The sequence below is a fragment of the Camelina sativa genome, chromosome 4 (genome assembly GCF_000633955.1).
Source record: "Camelina sativa cultivar DH55 chromosome 4, Cs, whole genome shotgun sequence".
In the NCBI taxonomy this organism is placed as follows: domain Eukaryota; kingdom Viridiplantae; phylum Streptophyta; class Magnoliopsida; order Brassicales; family Brassicaceae; genus Camelina; species Camelina sativa.
The window spans coordinates 14643044-14657505 of record NC_025688.1 but is presented as its reverse complement, the minus strand read 5'-3'; the positions used below and the strand labels follow the sequence as shown (position 1 = coordinate 14657505).

Sequence of the window (14462 nt, the reverse complement as noted above, 5' to 3'; positions counted from 1 at the left end):
TGAGTCGTTACATGCAGGATCCAAAGATATCTCACGGAGCTGCGATGAAGCAATGCTTAAGGTATCTAAAAGGAACAACTACTTATGGTTTGGTGTTTGAGCGATCAGCCCCTAGAGTTCCAAGACTTATAGGCTATAGTGATAGCAGCTACAATGTTGATCATGACGATGGTAAGAGCACAATAGGACATGTGTTCTATCTTGGAAAAAGTCCGATATCTTGGTGTTCAAAAAAACAGGAAATTGTTGCCTTATCCTCTTGTGAAGTGGAGTTCATGGCGGGTACCGAAGCTGCACGACAAGCCATTTGGCTCCAAGAGTTGCTTGGAGAAATCATGGGGTCGCAATGTGAGAAGGTTGTCATTAAAGTCGACAATAGATCAGCCATCGCTCTCACTAAAAACCCTGTGTTTCATGAAAGGAGTAAGCATGTTCACACTAGGTACCACTTCATAAGAGAGTGTGTGGAAAGTGGCTTTATAGAATTGGAACATGTTCCAGGAAGTGAGCAAAAGGTGGACATACTCACTAAGGCTCTCGGTAGGATCAAGTTCATGGAGATGAGGGACCTGGTTAGAGTTCATGATTTGTCTAAGATCAATTTCAAGTTTAAGGAAGTGAATGTTGGATAAGCTTGACATGGCTTGAGTCATAAGCCAACCAAATTATGGTTTAGTAAAGAGATAAGGACTAATAATATCTTTAGGAGTTATCTAGAGATATAAATATATGTCTAGGAGTTATCTAGATATATTCTTAATGTGTTTAGGTTTTGGTCAAGGTGTTCTCTATATAAGGAGGTGCAGACTTGTTGAGTTTTCTTAATCTACATTGAAATAGAGGGAGGAAAACGGCATGAGAATTTGATAGATGATAACTGAAGAGCCTCAATCTAAGTCAAAAGAAGGTGATATTACCTCACTCAAATGCTCCCTTGCTATCTTAACAAATGTTTTCGTGTAGTCTCTCTTGTAATAAAAATATAAAAAAACTCTTTCATTTGCTCTTCCGGTCAAGGCTTTAGAAGACTGACTTGTTAAATGACCGTGAATATGTGGCTTTTGTTAGTCTGACATGAAAATATTAAATTAGAGTGTAGCCTAGCTCTGGTTTTGTAATTGGTATTTAGGATGGTTTCGGATCGGTTCCATTCGGCGTCAATTCTTTCAGTTTTAATAATTTCAGTTGGGATTTGGTCGTTTAATCCTAACCAGATCGTAAACGAGAACAGTCGCATCTACTTTAGACATCTCCATTGCATAACCTTTGCAAGTGTCTAAACATAAATTTAATTATAAAGATACTAATTTTATATTATGAGTAACACATTCAATAAAAATGTTTTCATAAAGACATGAAGGCATTTCTACCGGAAGTGTCTGTATCAATATCTGAACCACAAAAAAATTAATAAACAAAGAAAAAGTAGGAAAGAGAAAAGACTTAGGTCTTCTTCTACAAAGCATTTGGAGACACGGGATGAGAAAAAATCAACATGGGTCTTTCTATTAATGGCTCAACTGTATTAAAAAATTAGAATATTATTTTAAAATTAAAATATTTTTTTTTTGGTTTTAAAGACATTTTAGTGGGTAACCGATAATGATGCTTTTATAGACATGATGTCTCACATTTACCAAAAAAAAATTGTCTTACAATATTCATATATACTTTCTTTTATTTTGGTATCATTGTGTATTTATACCATTTTTGAGTTTTAACAGAAATTACAATGAACACAAGTAGCAGAGAAAACAAAAAAATCTACTGAATAAACAGGCAATAAAAACAGCAACGGAGAAAAATATTAACCCAATCGAAAGAAAAAAACACATATTCTGAGATGCCAAACTATCTTGTGGGAGGACGTTGGTGTCAGTTTCGTCTTCCGTTGCTGCTAGTTTGTGGCTCTTCATTAGGTTCCATTTTCTCAGTTCGGTATTTCGATGTTGGTGTTTTTCATTTCGTGAAACAGTTTTTGGAGGTCCATGTTATACACAAATGGAGTCTCATGAGAAAAATAGAGGCGGCACTTTGGTCTATGTGGCATCACTTACTCGTGGGAGATGGTTCCTCTTGTTTGCAATAGGAATGGTGAGCAGAGGTGGTTTCTCTAATTGCCCATAGATGCTCGTGTAACCGTCGGATTTGTGAGTTAGTCCGCTGTTGTTATTGCGTTTTTGTGTTAGTTTGCGGAGAAGCTGTAAATGCCTTATCTAGAAGTTTTGAAGGCTGGCTTCATTTAGGATTTGGTTTGCTCGTGACAACTATGATTGGGAGCTGTGGAAATTAATATATATTTTTAATTATATATTAAGACATTCTCTTACTATGTCTAATGGAAATGGTCTTAGACCAAATGCACTTTTGTCATAGTATTAATTTTTATGTAGCTAATATGCGAAAAGCGCATTTCAGTTTGTTTAGAACTTGTCAGGTGGCTATTTTATACAAAACCAAAAGAGAATAACATAAACTACAAACAACTTTATTATGCAAACAACACAGATTACAACTCACATAAACATTACATTATCAAACTATATTCCCAAATACTTTTCTTCTTAATCAATTTTGCCTCTTTTGTAAACTGAAGTACACTTCATTACAAACGCACCATGGTTTACTTAAAAGTGATACACACATAATGCAAATCTTGCGTAGTGTTGAATAGATTATATTATTTCAGTGACCGGGCTGAGTCTGAACAGCTTCTCCGGCATACGAGCAACACCTTGAGCAGCTACGGAAACCCTTATAGCAGCAGCCGTAGTGGCAGTATCCACCTCCTCCTCCTCCTCCTCCGGAGATGTGATAACCTCCACCATCTTGATGATCAGGTTGCACAGTTTCCTCACTCTTCACCGGGCCTGTCCAAAACAATACATTATTTCAAAGATATTGTTTAGCACGTGCATATTGTGCATTCCTCTCCACGGTTAAAATAGCTTTTCGCTTAAAGATATTTTTGAAATAAATATGTATATAAATTTGAATCTATAGTTATTTTTAAACAATTTAGATAGTTAAATATAATACGCTCAAGATATAGTTTCCACTAAACATATAGGTATTTTGAGATGGTCTGGTAAATATAGTGAGCACTAAAAGTCGTATTCAGGATTTGGACTATAGTAACACCAAATAATTATATTAACCGTTGTCAAGCCAAAACAGTCCGGACTTAAAAACTGACAAAATCTTAACATGAATAATCAAATGTTATGTTAGCTCGGGTCCAATTAGCCGCCTAACGAACATATGTTTCCCTTATTAAACCGCCTCGAAATTAAAGTAAGAAATAGACTGTAATACATTAAATTATCTACGTACCGGGTTTGCTAGCAGATGCCCCGGCCACATCTGAGATGACAAGAAGCACTGCAAAGAGACCCAACAGAACAAAAGACTTGGAAGCCATATATTTGAACTTCTAACTCTCTTGTTATGGAAAGACAAGTGATAGATAAAATGTCAAACTGCATATATGGCCTCTATTTATACAAAATGAGGAAGGAATGAGAACAGTCGGATACCTAAGCACAATTAAAACAAAGTAGAAAAGTCTAAGTGTGTATGCGTTAACTGCGTCGGGTGTGACTCGCGTCCTCTTATGGTTGGATAATGTAATAACTCCAATGGCAACCACACATATCTATACAAGAATTTTTATTTGGACAGAAAACTCGTTCACTATTGCTACTTGTGAAGGGTCCATCTTCTTTCCAATCTTAGATCGACAGATATTTAAACCAAGGTACAGAGTAAGTTGGAGCATAAAAGGGTAATAGTTAACCAGAAATTCAAAATAGTAAGCTAACATATGAAAGAACCTTGGGTAATTAAAGCGCCTGCTTGAGATTTCAGTGCATAGATCAAACGAAAATACTCTAATGATTAACTTAAAAAATCAACGTCAGAAGCTCCCAAAATTAGTGTAGAACCAATTTTTTGGTCCAGTTTCAGCTCATCAACTAGGCAACTACCTCATTATTCAGGATAAAACTAAATTCGGTTTGGTATATCGGTTCGACTCTTCATTTTTGGATAATTGGGATCTTGAGTTTCGTACCCATTCAGTATTTCAGTTTTTCAATAGATATTTTAATTTCGAGACCAATAAATTCTGAATGTAGGGGAATTTTCAATGGCAGCAACAATAATAAAAAAGACCTCGAAATTGCGGGTTGCAATTTGCGGCTAATGTGATCAAAACTTTAGATTCTGAATGGTGATTGTGAGATCGGAAAAAGATCTTCTTTTACCGGAGTGATTTTAAGACGGAGGAGTTTATCCCCGTCTTAGTTCCAAGCTGTCAAACTTTGCTATTCTTGTTACAGTGCAAGGTTATTTGAGCACTCTTCCCAAGTCCGACCTGGTTCCAGCTCGTGTCCCTTATTTGGGTCTCCTCGTTCCAATGGACCGGGCCACCCTTTTTGTACCAGCCTGATATGTTCATCTCGGGAGCACTCCTCAAAGCGAGGTGATTAATCGTGGTACCAACAGTTGCCCCCAAGTCTCTCGAACTGAATAGTTCGGAGGACTTTTGATCTTCTTGTGCTTGTATGGGGAAACTAAATATATTCCAAATCTTTTTCAAATATCATGATTTGATCGTGATACTGATGAGATTTGCCTTCCCGAACAGGGCAAGGATCCTACCCATCAATCTAATCAGCTATAAGATGGGAAGGGGGGAGAAACTCGACCTTTCGCTTCCCTAGGTCATCATTGCTTTCTCCCCGGCTTATAAAGGTAGGGTTCCTTCGGTTTTTCCTTTAGAACTCATTTTTTAAATTGCTTTGCTCTCGTCTCTCTCTTTTGCTCTCGTTATCTTTCGTTATTGCCGGAGAAATAAACGCTTTTCTAAGTCGATTACCACCGTTTTCCTTCGAGAATCATGTCACTTCCAAAGTCTACCCATAGTAAAGCCGCTAAACCGCTTAATCCCAGTGTTTTTGGTCCCTACCCACCGTCTATTCTTTCGGAGAAAGACGCAGCTGAGATCAGAGGATCCTACGAAATTCTTCCGGAGATTGAAATCCAATCCCCCAAAGCTCATGAATCCCCGAAAACTCTCCTCCGGGTTACTGCTGTGCGTTCGAGACTTTTTTCTCGGCGTGTGGGTTGTCCTTTCCGCTCCCGGAGCTCATTGTGCGGATGATGTTTGAACTGGGGTTCGCACTTCCACAGATGTGTCTGAACTTTGTTTGCACTTTGGTGGAGGAACACGATTATCTCTTGTCTCTCTCTGACTTCCTTCACGTTTATATCGTGAAGACCGGGTGAACCAAAGGGACCCTCTACGTCAGTCCACTCTCGGGACTCAAGGTCTTCGATGACCATCCCAAAAATAGGTGAGAAGTGGCACAAATCCTTTTTCTATTTCCCAGTTAATGAACTCACCTTTGGACATCTCACGAGTTTGTTTGTGTCGAAGTAGACTTCAAAAATTGGTAGCGTAGAGCATCTCGCATGACATATTAGTTTATTTTTTCCTTGGTTTTTAACTGTTTTGCTGTTCTGTTTTAGCTCACTTCAAGCGAGGTATGCTCTCCCCTACCTTTGCGGAGTACTTCTCTCGATTTTGTAGCGGTCAAATTGCATGGGACTCTTTTTCGTGCGAACGTACCAGGGAGTCCGGGGTGAGGCTAAGAAATCGTTCCTATGTTCGTTCTTCTCCCCCTCGAGTTTCCGATACCTCCTCGATTGGTTAAAGGGAGGAAAGGGCTTTCTTGAAAGAGCTTGAGACTGCGGAGAAAGAATCGAAAAGGTTGTTGTCCATTGCTATTGCCAAAGATAAAGCTTGCATCCCTCCAAAGGAGAAGAGCGTTGACTCCCCAGCTCCCGAGGTGAGTAACACTCTTGCCCCGACCTCTGAATTGTCTGAGCCCCCCTTAATCGTCATCCCAGATTCAACTAACGAATCCTTAGAGATAGAGGCTACCATTCTGACTGCTACTCGTGGTTGAGCTGAAAGTAGCTCAAAGCTAGTCGAGCAAACTAAGAAAAGGAAGGAACCTGAGTCCTCTTCCTCCTCCCGTGAGAAGGCCCGTGTCCGAACTAGCTCCTCAAGTGATGAGCGAAATAAATCTAGCTAAAGAGAAGGAGTCGGGTGACTCTCATACTAAGGAGTCGGGAGGCAAACTTCCCCCAAAAGAGTAGCGCCACTCACCTCGTGGTAAGTAAAATCTTATGTAAGATTATCATGAGTATTTAACTATTTATTAAGTGGAATAACCTAGTTTATGTGATGTAGCTCCCCTAGCCAACTGGTTTTCGGATAAAGTTGGTGAGGTCAGTGTCGAAGTGATTTAGCTCGCTATATATATATTTTTAAAAAGAGGTGTTACTAAAATCTTATTTTTATAAATGATGATTGAGTGCAAAAACTCGGTTGCGTCGTACGAAGAGCAACTGTTCGTTTCCCCCTCGGTTTTCGAGGTGACAAAGCTTCAACGCAGAATAGCCGAACTCGAGGGTCACGTGGCAGAATATGTTCGATTGGAGTCTGTCAACGCCAAGAGTGTGGAGAAAGTTGAGCAGATTCAATCTCAGATGAAAAACGCTGAGGCCAAAGTAATAGACCTCAGGGTTTCCAATGAAGATCTGAGGCGAGAAGTTGAAGAATGTGGGTGAACTCTACTACGAGGCTGCATGAGATCAAACTTTGCAACTAACTTCTGCAGGCAGGGAACAATTGCGAGATCGAGAGGGTCCAAAGAGAGGAGCGACAATCATTGAGACGAACTCTTTGTCCCCTAATTGAGGATGAGAAAATGCACTTCGAAGAGAGAGAATGACTGGCTCCAGCACTGATCCGAGCTAATGAGATTAAGTCTAACCGGATGCTGGTCGAGAAAGTCTTGAGACTTTGATATTTCAGCTTTTTCCAATATCTTGGCGGAAACTACTTCAGATCTGCTATGCAATGAGCCTCGGCTGAGTATCATAATTGATGAATCCAAGACTAACTTCGGGAAAATGTTGAACCAGGAACTGAAAATTATCCGAGCTAACACCACTTCGGAGGTAGGCGCATCCGAAACGACTATGCCTGAGCTTTTTCCTGTGATCCCACCAGAAGTAGCTGAAGCTACAGTTGAGCCCATCCCCATTCTAGATCCTTCTACTTCATGAATTTAATCAGGGATTGTTTTTTTTCCAAGTGGCCCCCCTCTTGTTTTTTCTTCCTTCTAGACTTAGTTTGGGGTTTTTCGTAGCGGTGACCACCCCGAGCAAAAAACATCTTTGGGAATAATTTTACTGCTTTCGATTTTATACTTCTTGACTATCGCATTTAGTATCAAACCTTTTAAGTAAATTCTAATCCTGAAAACTGAGCAAGGAAAGAAGTTAAATTACAAAATTAGAAGAAAGATTTCCGCTCAATGAACTTCCAAAGTAAGACTTCGGTCTAAATGAATTTAAGATGTAAAAATCGATTTAATGATTTTTACGAAGTAAAACTTCAGTTTGAATGAATTCCTGAAGTTAGACTTCGGTCTTAAGTAAGACTTCGATAAACTTACGAAGTAAAACTTTGATTTAATGACTGTACGAAGTAAGACTTTGGTTTGAATGAATTCACGAAGTAATTTAGTTTTCTGAGTTTACGAAGTAAGACTTCAGAATGAAAGAGTTTACGAAGTAAGACTTCGGTTTAAAGAACTTGCAAAGTTATGCGCTGGTTAGGAAATTTGGTAGCTGAACCCGAAGTGGTTTGCCTACGTACCTTTTTTTGGGATCAAGCCAGTCGTAGTTCAGTACAACGTTAATCAATGTAGCTAACTAATTGTAGAAATGCTTAATGTGCAGGGAGTTCCATGATCTCGGGACCGGATTTCCTTCGGAGTCTTCTAAACGATAAAAGTCATTTCGTACTTCGCAGGTGATTTTGTACGGACCTTCCCAATTGATCCCAAGTTTTCCTGCATTTTTCTTATCTGTATTCTTGTGAACTTTCAGAAGAACCAGGTCTCCCACAATTAACGGTCTTCCCCAAACTTTGGAGTTGTAGTAGCGAGCTACAACGTTTTGGTAATTTTGCATATGAGCTAAGGTCTGATCTCGGCGCTCATTTACGACATCCACGGTATCTCGTAGGAATTCTTTGTTCTCCGCCTTCTGGGCTGGGTTCAGCGTTGTACAAACTCTAGGGACTTCTATATCAGCTAGGACTACGGTGTCGACTCAATACACTAACGAAAACGTTTCATTAGTTGTCTGCCGAGGCATGGTTCGGATTGCCCAGAGTACGCCATGCAGCTCATCTGGCCATCTTCCTTTGTGAGTATCTTCTTGTTAGGTTAGATAGATAACTTTATTGCTTGCTTCGGCCTGTCTGTTTCCTTGCGGGTAACGCATAGTCGATTTACTAAGACATATCTTCCATTCCGCACAAAAGCTCTCGAATTGCCAAGAGATAAAATGTGGACCGTTATCCGTAACGATTTTGTATAGAACACCGTACCGGTAAATTATATTTTTCAGCCCGAATTGCTTTACTTACTTGTGTGTTATGATTGCGTAAGCTGCTGCTTCCACCCATTTGGAAAAGTAATCAGTGAGAACCAACACGTACTGAACTCCTCCTGGCCCCCGATGTAAGGGACCAATAATATCCATCGACCACCTCATGAATGGATAAAGTGCTGACACCAAGGATAACAGTTTGGTGGGCTGATGTATAGATGGGGCATGCTTTTGGCATTTCTCACAAGTTCGGGCATACTCTTCACAATCAGCGAGCATAGTAGGCCAAAAATATCCTTGCCTCTTTATCTTGAAGGTCAGAGTACGACCTTCGGAATGATTACCATTAGGGCCATTATGGACAGCTTGCATTAGCGCAATGGATTGCTTGCCAGCCACACATGTTAAGTACGGGTTGGCTACGCTCCGACGCAAAAGTGCTCTATTATATATGCAATACCGCACACTTAAAATTTTTAACTTTCCTAGCTGCCCACTTGTCGGTCGGGGGGTCGCCAGTCTCATGCTCCCCTACTGTTAGTGGGCGTGTTGCTCGGAGGTTGCTACGGGAGCATAGCTAGGTCGTTCAGTGGGCTAGGTTGGTCCGGTGTGGGGATTTCCATATTGGCTTCCAGCTCGTTATTAGGTAGGTGCATGATTTCCGGATTTGCCTCGGCTGGTGGCGAAGTCGTTGCGAGTAAAAGGTTATGTAACATCCGCGAACAAAAAATATGCATTTTGGGGATGGGTGTCGACTGGCACCAAGGGTAGTGTCGATCGACACCATTGATTTCTGGTTTGACCAGTTCGATTTAATTATCGATTTGGGTCGGTTTGGTTTAAGGAAAACCATTGAACCGAGATATTAAAGTGGATTGTCAACAGAAGAGTTTTGGAAAGTGTTTTTCTGTCGCCTTTTAGAGATTATTGAAAGAAAAGAGAGAAAAGAAGCGTTCTTGAGTTTTTGGGAAGATTGGTGAGATTTATTGTCTTTTCTTGAGAGATCTGAGGCTAGGAACATGTTTAAAGCTTGCTAGGAAGGTTGGATTCGTCGTGGTTGGTCAGAAACTTCCTGCAAAGAGGTGAGTGCATGACCATGGCTTATCTAAGTCTGAGATTTCCTTTGTCTTGCTTGTTTGGTGTTGTTTGTGGTGTTTTGTTGCTTGTTATGGTTGCTATAGGGTTCCTACGGAATCATATGGCTTTGGGAATGAGTATTGGACGGATTAGAGGAGATGGGAAGCAAGATTCGACACTTGGCTGGTGTCGGTCGACACCTCCCTTCCAGTGAGACTATGTTTGCTTCCTTGTTTGTATGCTTTGTTTGTTGATTGTTTTAGACATTGGTATCTCAGTTGCTTGTGTGTATAGCCGAGTAGATGGGAGGATTGCCTCACTGAGTGTTTTTTAAATACTCATGCATCTCAATTTGTGTTTGTGGTGCATGTAAAGGCAAAGTGTGATCGTGGAATCAAAGAAATGAAGAGGAGGATGTTCTAGTGGCTCGCTTGGTTGTATGACTTCTGTTAGTTTGCTAGAGTTGAGTCCTAGAATGTTGTTTAGGATTATTTGTTCTCTGGTTTATGTTGATTGGATCATTAGTTTATGATTGGAATTAATACGGTTTCTTTATTATTGGTTATTGGATTATTGGTTATTTATTGGTATTGTTATTTCTGCTGTTTGGTGTGATTATGCTTAGGTGACTAGTGGATATGGGACCACTAGTTTTAGAGTATTAATTATTATTGTTATTTATTAAAAAAAATGGGTCGGGTCGTTCCAGGTTACGTGCCACCTCCTCGACTGCTAGTTTTTTCTTCTTTGCTCGAGTTACTACACTTGCGTTCTCTAGACGTATGCTTGGATACTCGATGACTTCTACCAAAATGATTCGTGTCGTATTGGGATCCAAATTCGAGGCTAGTGACGTAACGCTTCCGTAGCAGAGTTCTCGCCTCCCGGGATCTTGGTAATCTTGAAGTCATCGACCTTGGCTGCTAATCCCCGAGCTGCCGCTAGATAAGCTTCCATACGCCCATCCCTCGAAAATTGATTAGCGACCAACTACGAATCGTAAAAAGCTCGGAGTTTTTTGACACCGATCCCGATAAGAAGGTGGAGTCCCGCCAAAAATGATTTATACTTGGCTTTGTTGTTAGATGCATTGAAACCTAGGCGAAATAACTGCTAAATTATCTCGCCCATGGGAGGGCTAAGACGAACTTTGATTCCTGCGCCTAACTTCAAGGAAGCCAATCCACATGCAAGGTCCAGGGAACCTCTGTATTTTCTTCAGCCGAACCGAAGAGTGGTAGCTCTATGAGGAAGTCCGCTAAAACATGTGCCTTAGCACAAGTTCGAGTCCGAAACTCGATGTCGTACTCACTCAATTCGACGGACCATTTGGCTAACCTGCCAGACTGGTTCGGACTGTGGAGAACTGTACGAGCGTTGTAAGTACTATGATTGAATGGGACTGAAAGTATGGCCGCAACATTCTTGCCGAGGTGACTACGACCAGGGCCAATTTTTCCATCATTGGATACCTAGATTCAGCCCCCATAAAGAACTTACTGACATAAAAAATTGGCCTCTGTTTGCCCATTTCCTCGCGAACTAAGACTCCGCTCACTGCACTCCTAGAGACAGCTACGTACAAAAAGATTGGTTCACCGAGCTCTGACTTTTCCAATACTGGCGGCTCAGACAAATATGCTTTCAGCTGAGATAATGCTTGCTTACACTTCTCGTCCCATGCGAAGTGCTTTCCTCCTTTTTTTAGTAGCTGGTAGAAGGACAGACATTTATCCGTTGACCGAGAAATAAAGCGATTGAGTGCTGCAATTTGTCCATTCAGACGATGTACTTCTCTCAGAGTCTTGGGAGAACTCATGGACAGTTAGCTTTAATCCGTCATTCAGTAACGATATAACCCAGAACTCTCCTGACGGTACTGTGAAAGTGCACTTTGTTGGATTGAGTTTCCATCCCAAACTTATTTAGGATTCCAAAACAATCCTTCAGATCTGCGAGGTGCGAACTTGCTTCCATGGACTTCACTAGCATATCATCGATATACACTTCTATTGTTTTCCTAAGCTGCTTTTCGAACATCCTATTTACTAGATGCTCGTAGGTTGCTCTAGCATTTTTCAGTCTGAAAGGCATTACCTTATAGCAGTAAGTACCTTGTCCGTAATGAATGCTATTTTCTCCTGGTTGTATAGATTCATGAGAATTTGGTTATAGCCAGAGAAGGCATCCATAAAAGACATCAACTCGTGCCCGAGGTCGATTCGACTAGTCGATCGATGTGCGGAAGCGGGAAACTATTCNCAAATATGCTTTCAGCTGAGATAATGCTTGCTTACACTTCTCGTCCCATGCGAAGTGCTTTCCTCCTTTTTTTAGTAGCTGGTAGAAGGACAGACATTTATCCGTTGACCGAGAAATAAAGCGATTGAGTGCTGCAATTTGTCCATTCAGACGATGTACTTCTCTCAGAGTCTTGGGAGAACTCATGGACAGTTAGCTTTAATCCGTCATTCAGTAACGATATAACCCAGAACTCTCCTGACGGTACTGTGAAAGTGCACTTTGTTGGATTGAGTTTCCATCCCAAACTTATTTAGGATTCCAAAACAATCCTTCAGATCTGCGAGGTGCGAACTTGCTTCCATGGACTTCACTAGCATATCATCGATATACACTTCTATTGTTTTCCTAAGCTGCTTTTCGAACATCCTATTTACTAGATGCTCGTAGGTTGCTCTAGCATTTTTCAGTCTGAAAGGCATTACCTTATAGCAGTAAGTACCTTGTCCGTAATGAATGCTATTTTCTCCTGGTTGTATAGATTCATGAGAATTTGGTTATAGCCAGAGAAGGCATCCATAAAAGACATCAACTCGTGCCCGAGGTCGATTCGACTAGTCGATCGATGTGCGGAAGCGGGAAACTATTCTTTGGGCACGCTTTGTTTAGGCCAGTAAAGTCGACGCACACTCGCGACTTCCCAGTTTTCTTTTTTACAACTACAATATTTGCAAGCCACTCTGGGTACTTCACTTCGTGTATCTTTCCGACACTTAGTAGTCAATTTTCCTCCTTGTTGACGATCTTGGCTCGTTCAGGGCCAAACTTTTGCCGTTTCTGTTTCACCGGTTTGAACGTCGGGTCTACATTCTGTTCCTGTGAAATAATGTCTGGGTTGATGGCCATCATCTCGTCAACTGACAATGCAAAGGTAATCATGTTTTCCTTGAGGAAAGAAATTAGATCAAACCCGAAGTTCGCTCCCAAACCAGCTTCTATCTTCATTTCCTAAGCCGGAAACTTCGCATTAATGAATATGGCTTTGGTGAGGTTGCCCCGGACTTGCTTTCGGACTGGGTTCTTTGCGACCTCGAGCTATGGTTGCTATTGGATCAAGAGCTTGTGACTCGCGAGTTTACAGCTCCTAGCTACTCTTTGGCTTCCCAAAATCTCCTGAACTCCTTATGGGGTTTGGAATTTAAAGCACCGATGGTACGTTGAAGGAACCTCCTTCATTTGATATAACCATGGTGTTCCTATTATTGCATTGTAAGTCGTGGGTCGGTCAAAGACCGTGAATTCTACCATCTTGATCACCCCTTGGGGGACACTGGTAGTGCGATCGTCCCTAAAGACATTGACGTCTCGCTTGTAAATGAGACTAGAGGCGAAGGGGAACCTGCGATGTGCTCTCTTCCAATACCCAACCTCGTGACGGTTTCCAGGAAAATTATATCCACTGAACTTCCGGTGTCTATCAAGATCCAACATACTTTGTGGTTCGCAACGTCTAGCGATATGACTAGAGCGTCATCATGTGGACAATCCAAATTCTCCGTTTGTTTCTCCGAGAAGGTGATCTCAGGTAGGTCACTGCTGGTGATCTTCATACGCTTAGGGCCCGAGCTTACGAGCTTCCTGTTGGTGATCATTAATCACTGTTATCGAGTTGCAAAATATACGCGATCCTCACATGATGACATCTATTCTCTTTTTTGGCCTGGCATTTCCGTCCGACTGCTTTGGTTTTTTGGAAGGTGGAGCATCGTCGTCGACTTTAGGAGCAGTCGCTGGTTTTTTTTCGAACTCATTGATAGTTATGTTCGGCATTTCGCCGGATACAAACTTTTCAGCGAGGAGATGCATCAGCTTTTTGCAGTCTCTGGTTGAATGACCGTTGACTTGATGTAGCTCGCAATATGCGTTATCATCTTGAATCCACTTGTTGCTCGGAAGAACTCCGCTCTTTTAGCATGGTGAAAATTGTAATTTAGATGGAGAGCCTATGGGGGAACTCTTCTGTGGAGACTTATCCACTGCGAAAGTTCCCAGCCCAAACTTTGGGGGAGGTGTCCTTTTGGTCGGCGCTTCAAACCGTGGCTTTGAGGCCGCCTTATACTTTTGAGTAGTAGCAGCTTTTTCCTCTTCCGCAACTATCCAGTTCGTAGCTCAGTGCAACATGTCCTGGATTGTAGGGAATTGGTTAACAGTCAGTTCCTCTCGAAAACGAGACTCGTGTCAAAGTCCATTTTTCAAAGCCGCCAAGGCGGTTGAGTCCGAAAACCCTAGTATTTGGACCTGGATCTCTTTCAACTTTGTAATATAGGAACGAAGTGATTCTCCTGCTGTTTGACTCAGGTTTCAAAGATGGGCGTCGATAACCGCTGTTTCAATTAGACTCAAATATTGTTTTATAAAAGAAGTTTACAGCTCGTTAAGTTGTCGATCGAGATGTCAGGCACCGAAGTGGTTGCACTATGCACTCTAGATCGCATTGCGCGGATCTTGTCCTGCATTCGATGGATCTTGGGGCTGGAGGCAAATCCTGGAGCGATGCTCTCTTGGAGGATGGCTCCTTCCACCGGGGGAGGAAGTTGAACTGGGACAGGCAGAGTAGCCGTAACTTCAACTCCCATCGGAGTGAGATTTTTGTCAGTCAATGGAACTGC

At 41.5% G+C, this 14462-nt stretch overlaps 1 protein-coding gene across 1 annotated transcript; it reads right to left on the bottom strand.

Annotated features, from left to right (window-relative positions):
* On the bottom strand, positions 2468–3475 carry LOC104780561 (glycine-rich protein 3 short isoform-like). The gene is made up of 2 exons (XM_010505059.2): positions 3334–3475; positions 2468–2870 (listed from the first exon to the last, which is right to left on the bottom strand). The coding sequence occupies exons 1-2, from the start codon at positions 3419–3421 to the stop codon at positions 2686–2688; spliced, it is 273 nt and encodes a 90-aa protein (XP_010503361.1). The 5' UTR covers positions 3422–3475; the 3' UTR covers positions 2468–2685.

Bases quoted from the DNA above. Each gene is read 5' to 3' on its own strand.
- LOC104780561 (XM_010505059.2), bottom strand. From the start codon at position 3,421: ATGGCTTCCAAGTCTTTTGTTCTGTTGGGTCTCTTTGCAGTGCTTCTT. The intron at 2,871-3,333 runs GTACGTAGATAA...TGTTTTGGACAG, and splicing joins GGCATCTGCTAGCAAACCCG to GCCCGGTGAAGAGTGAGGAA.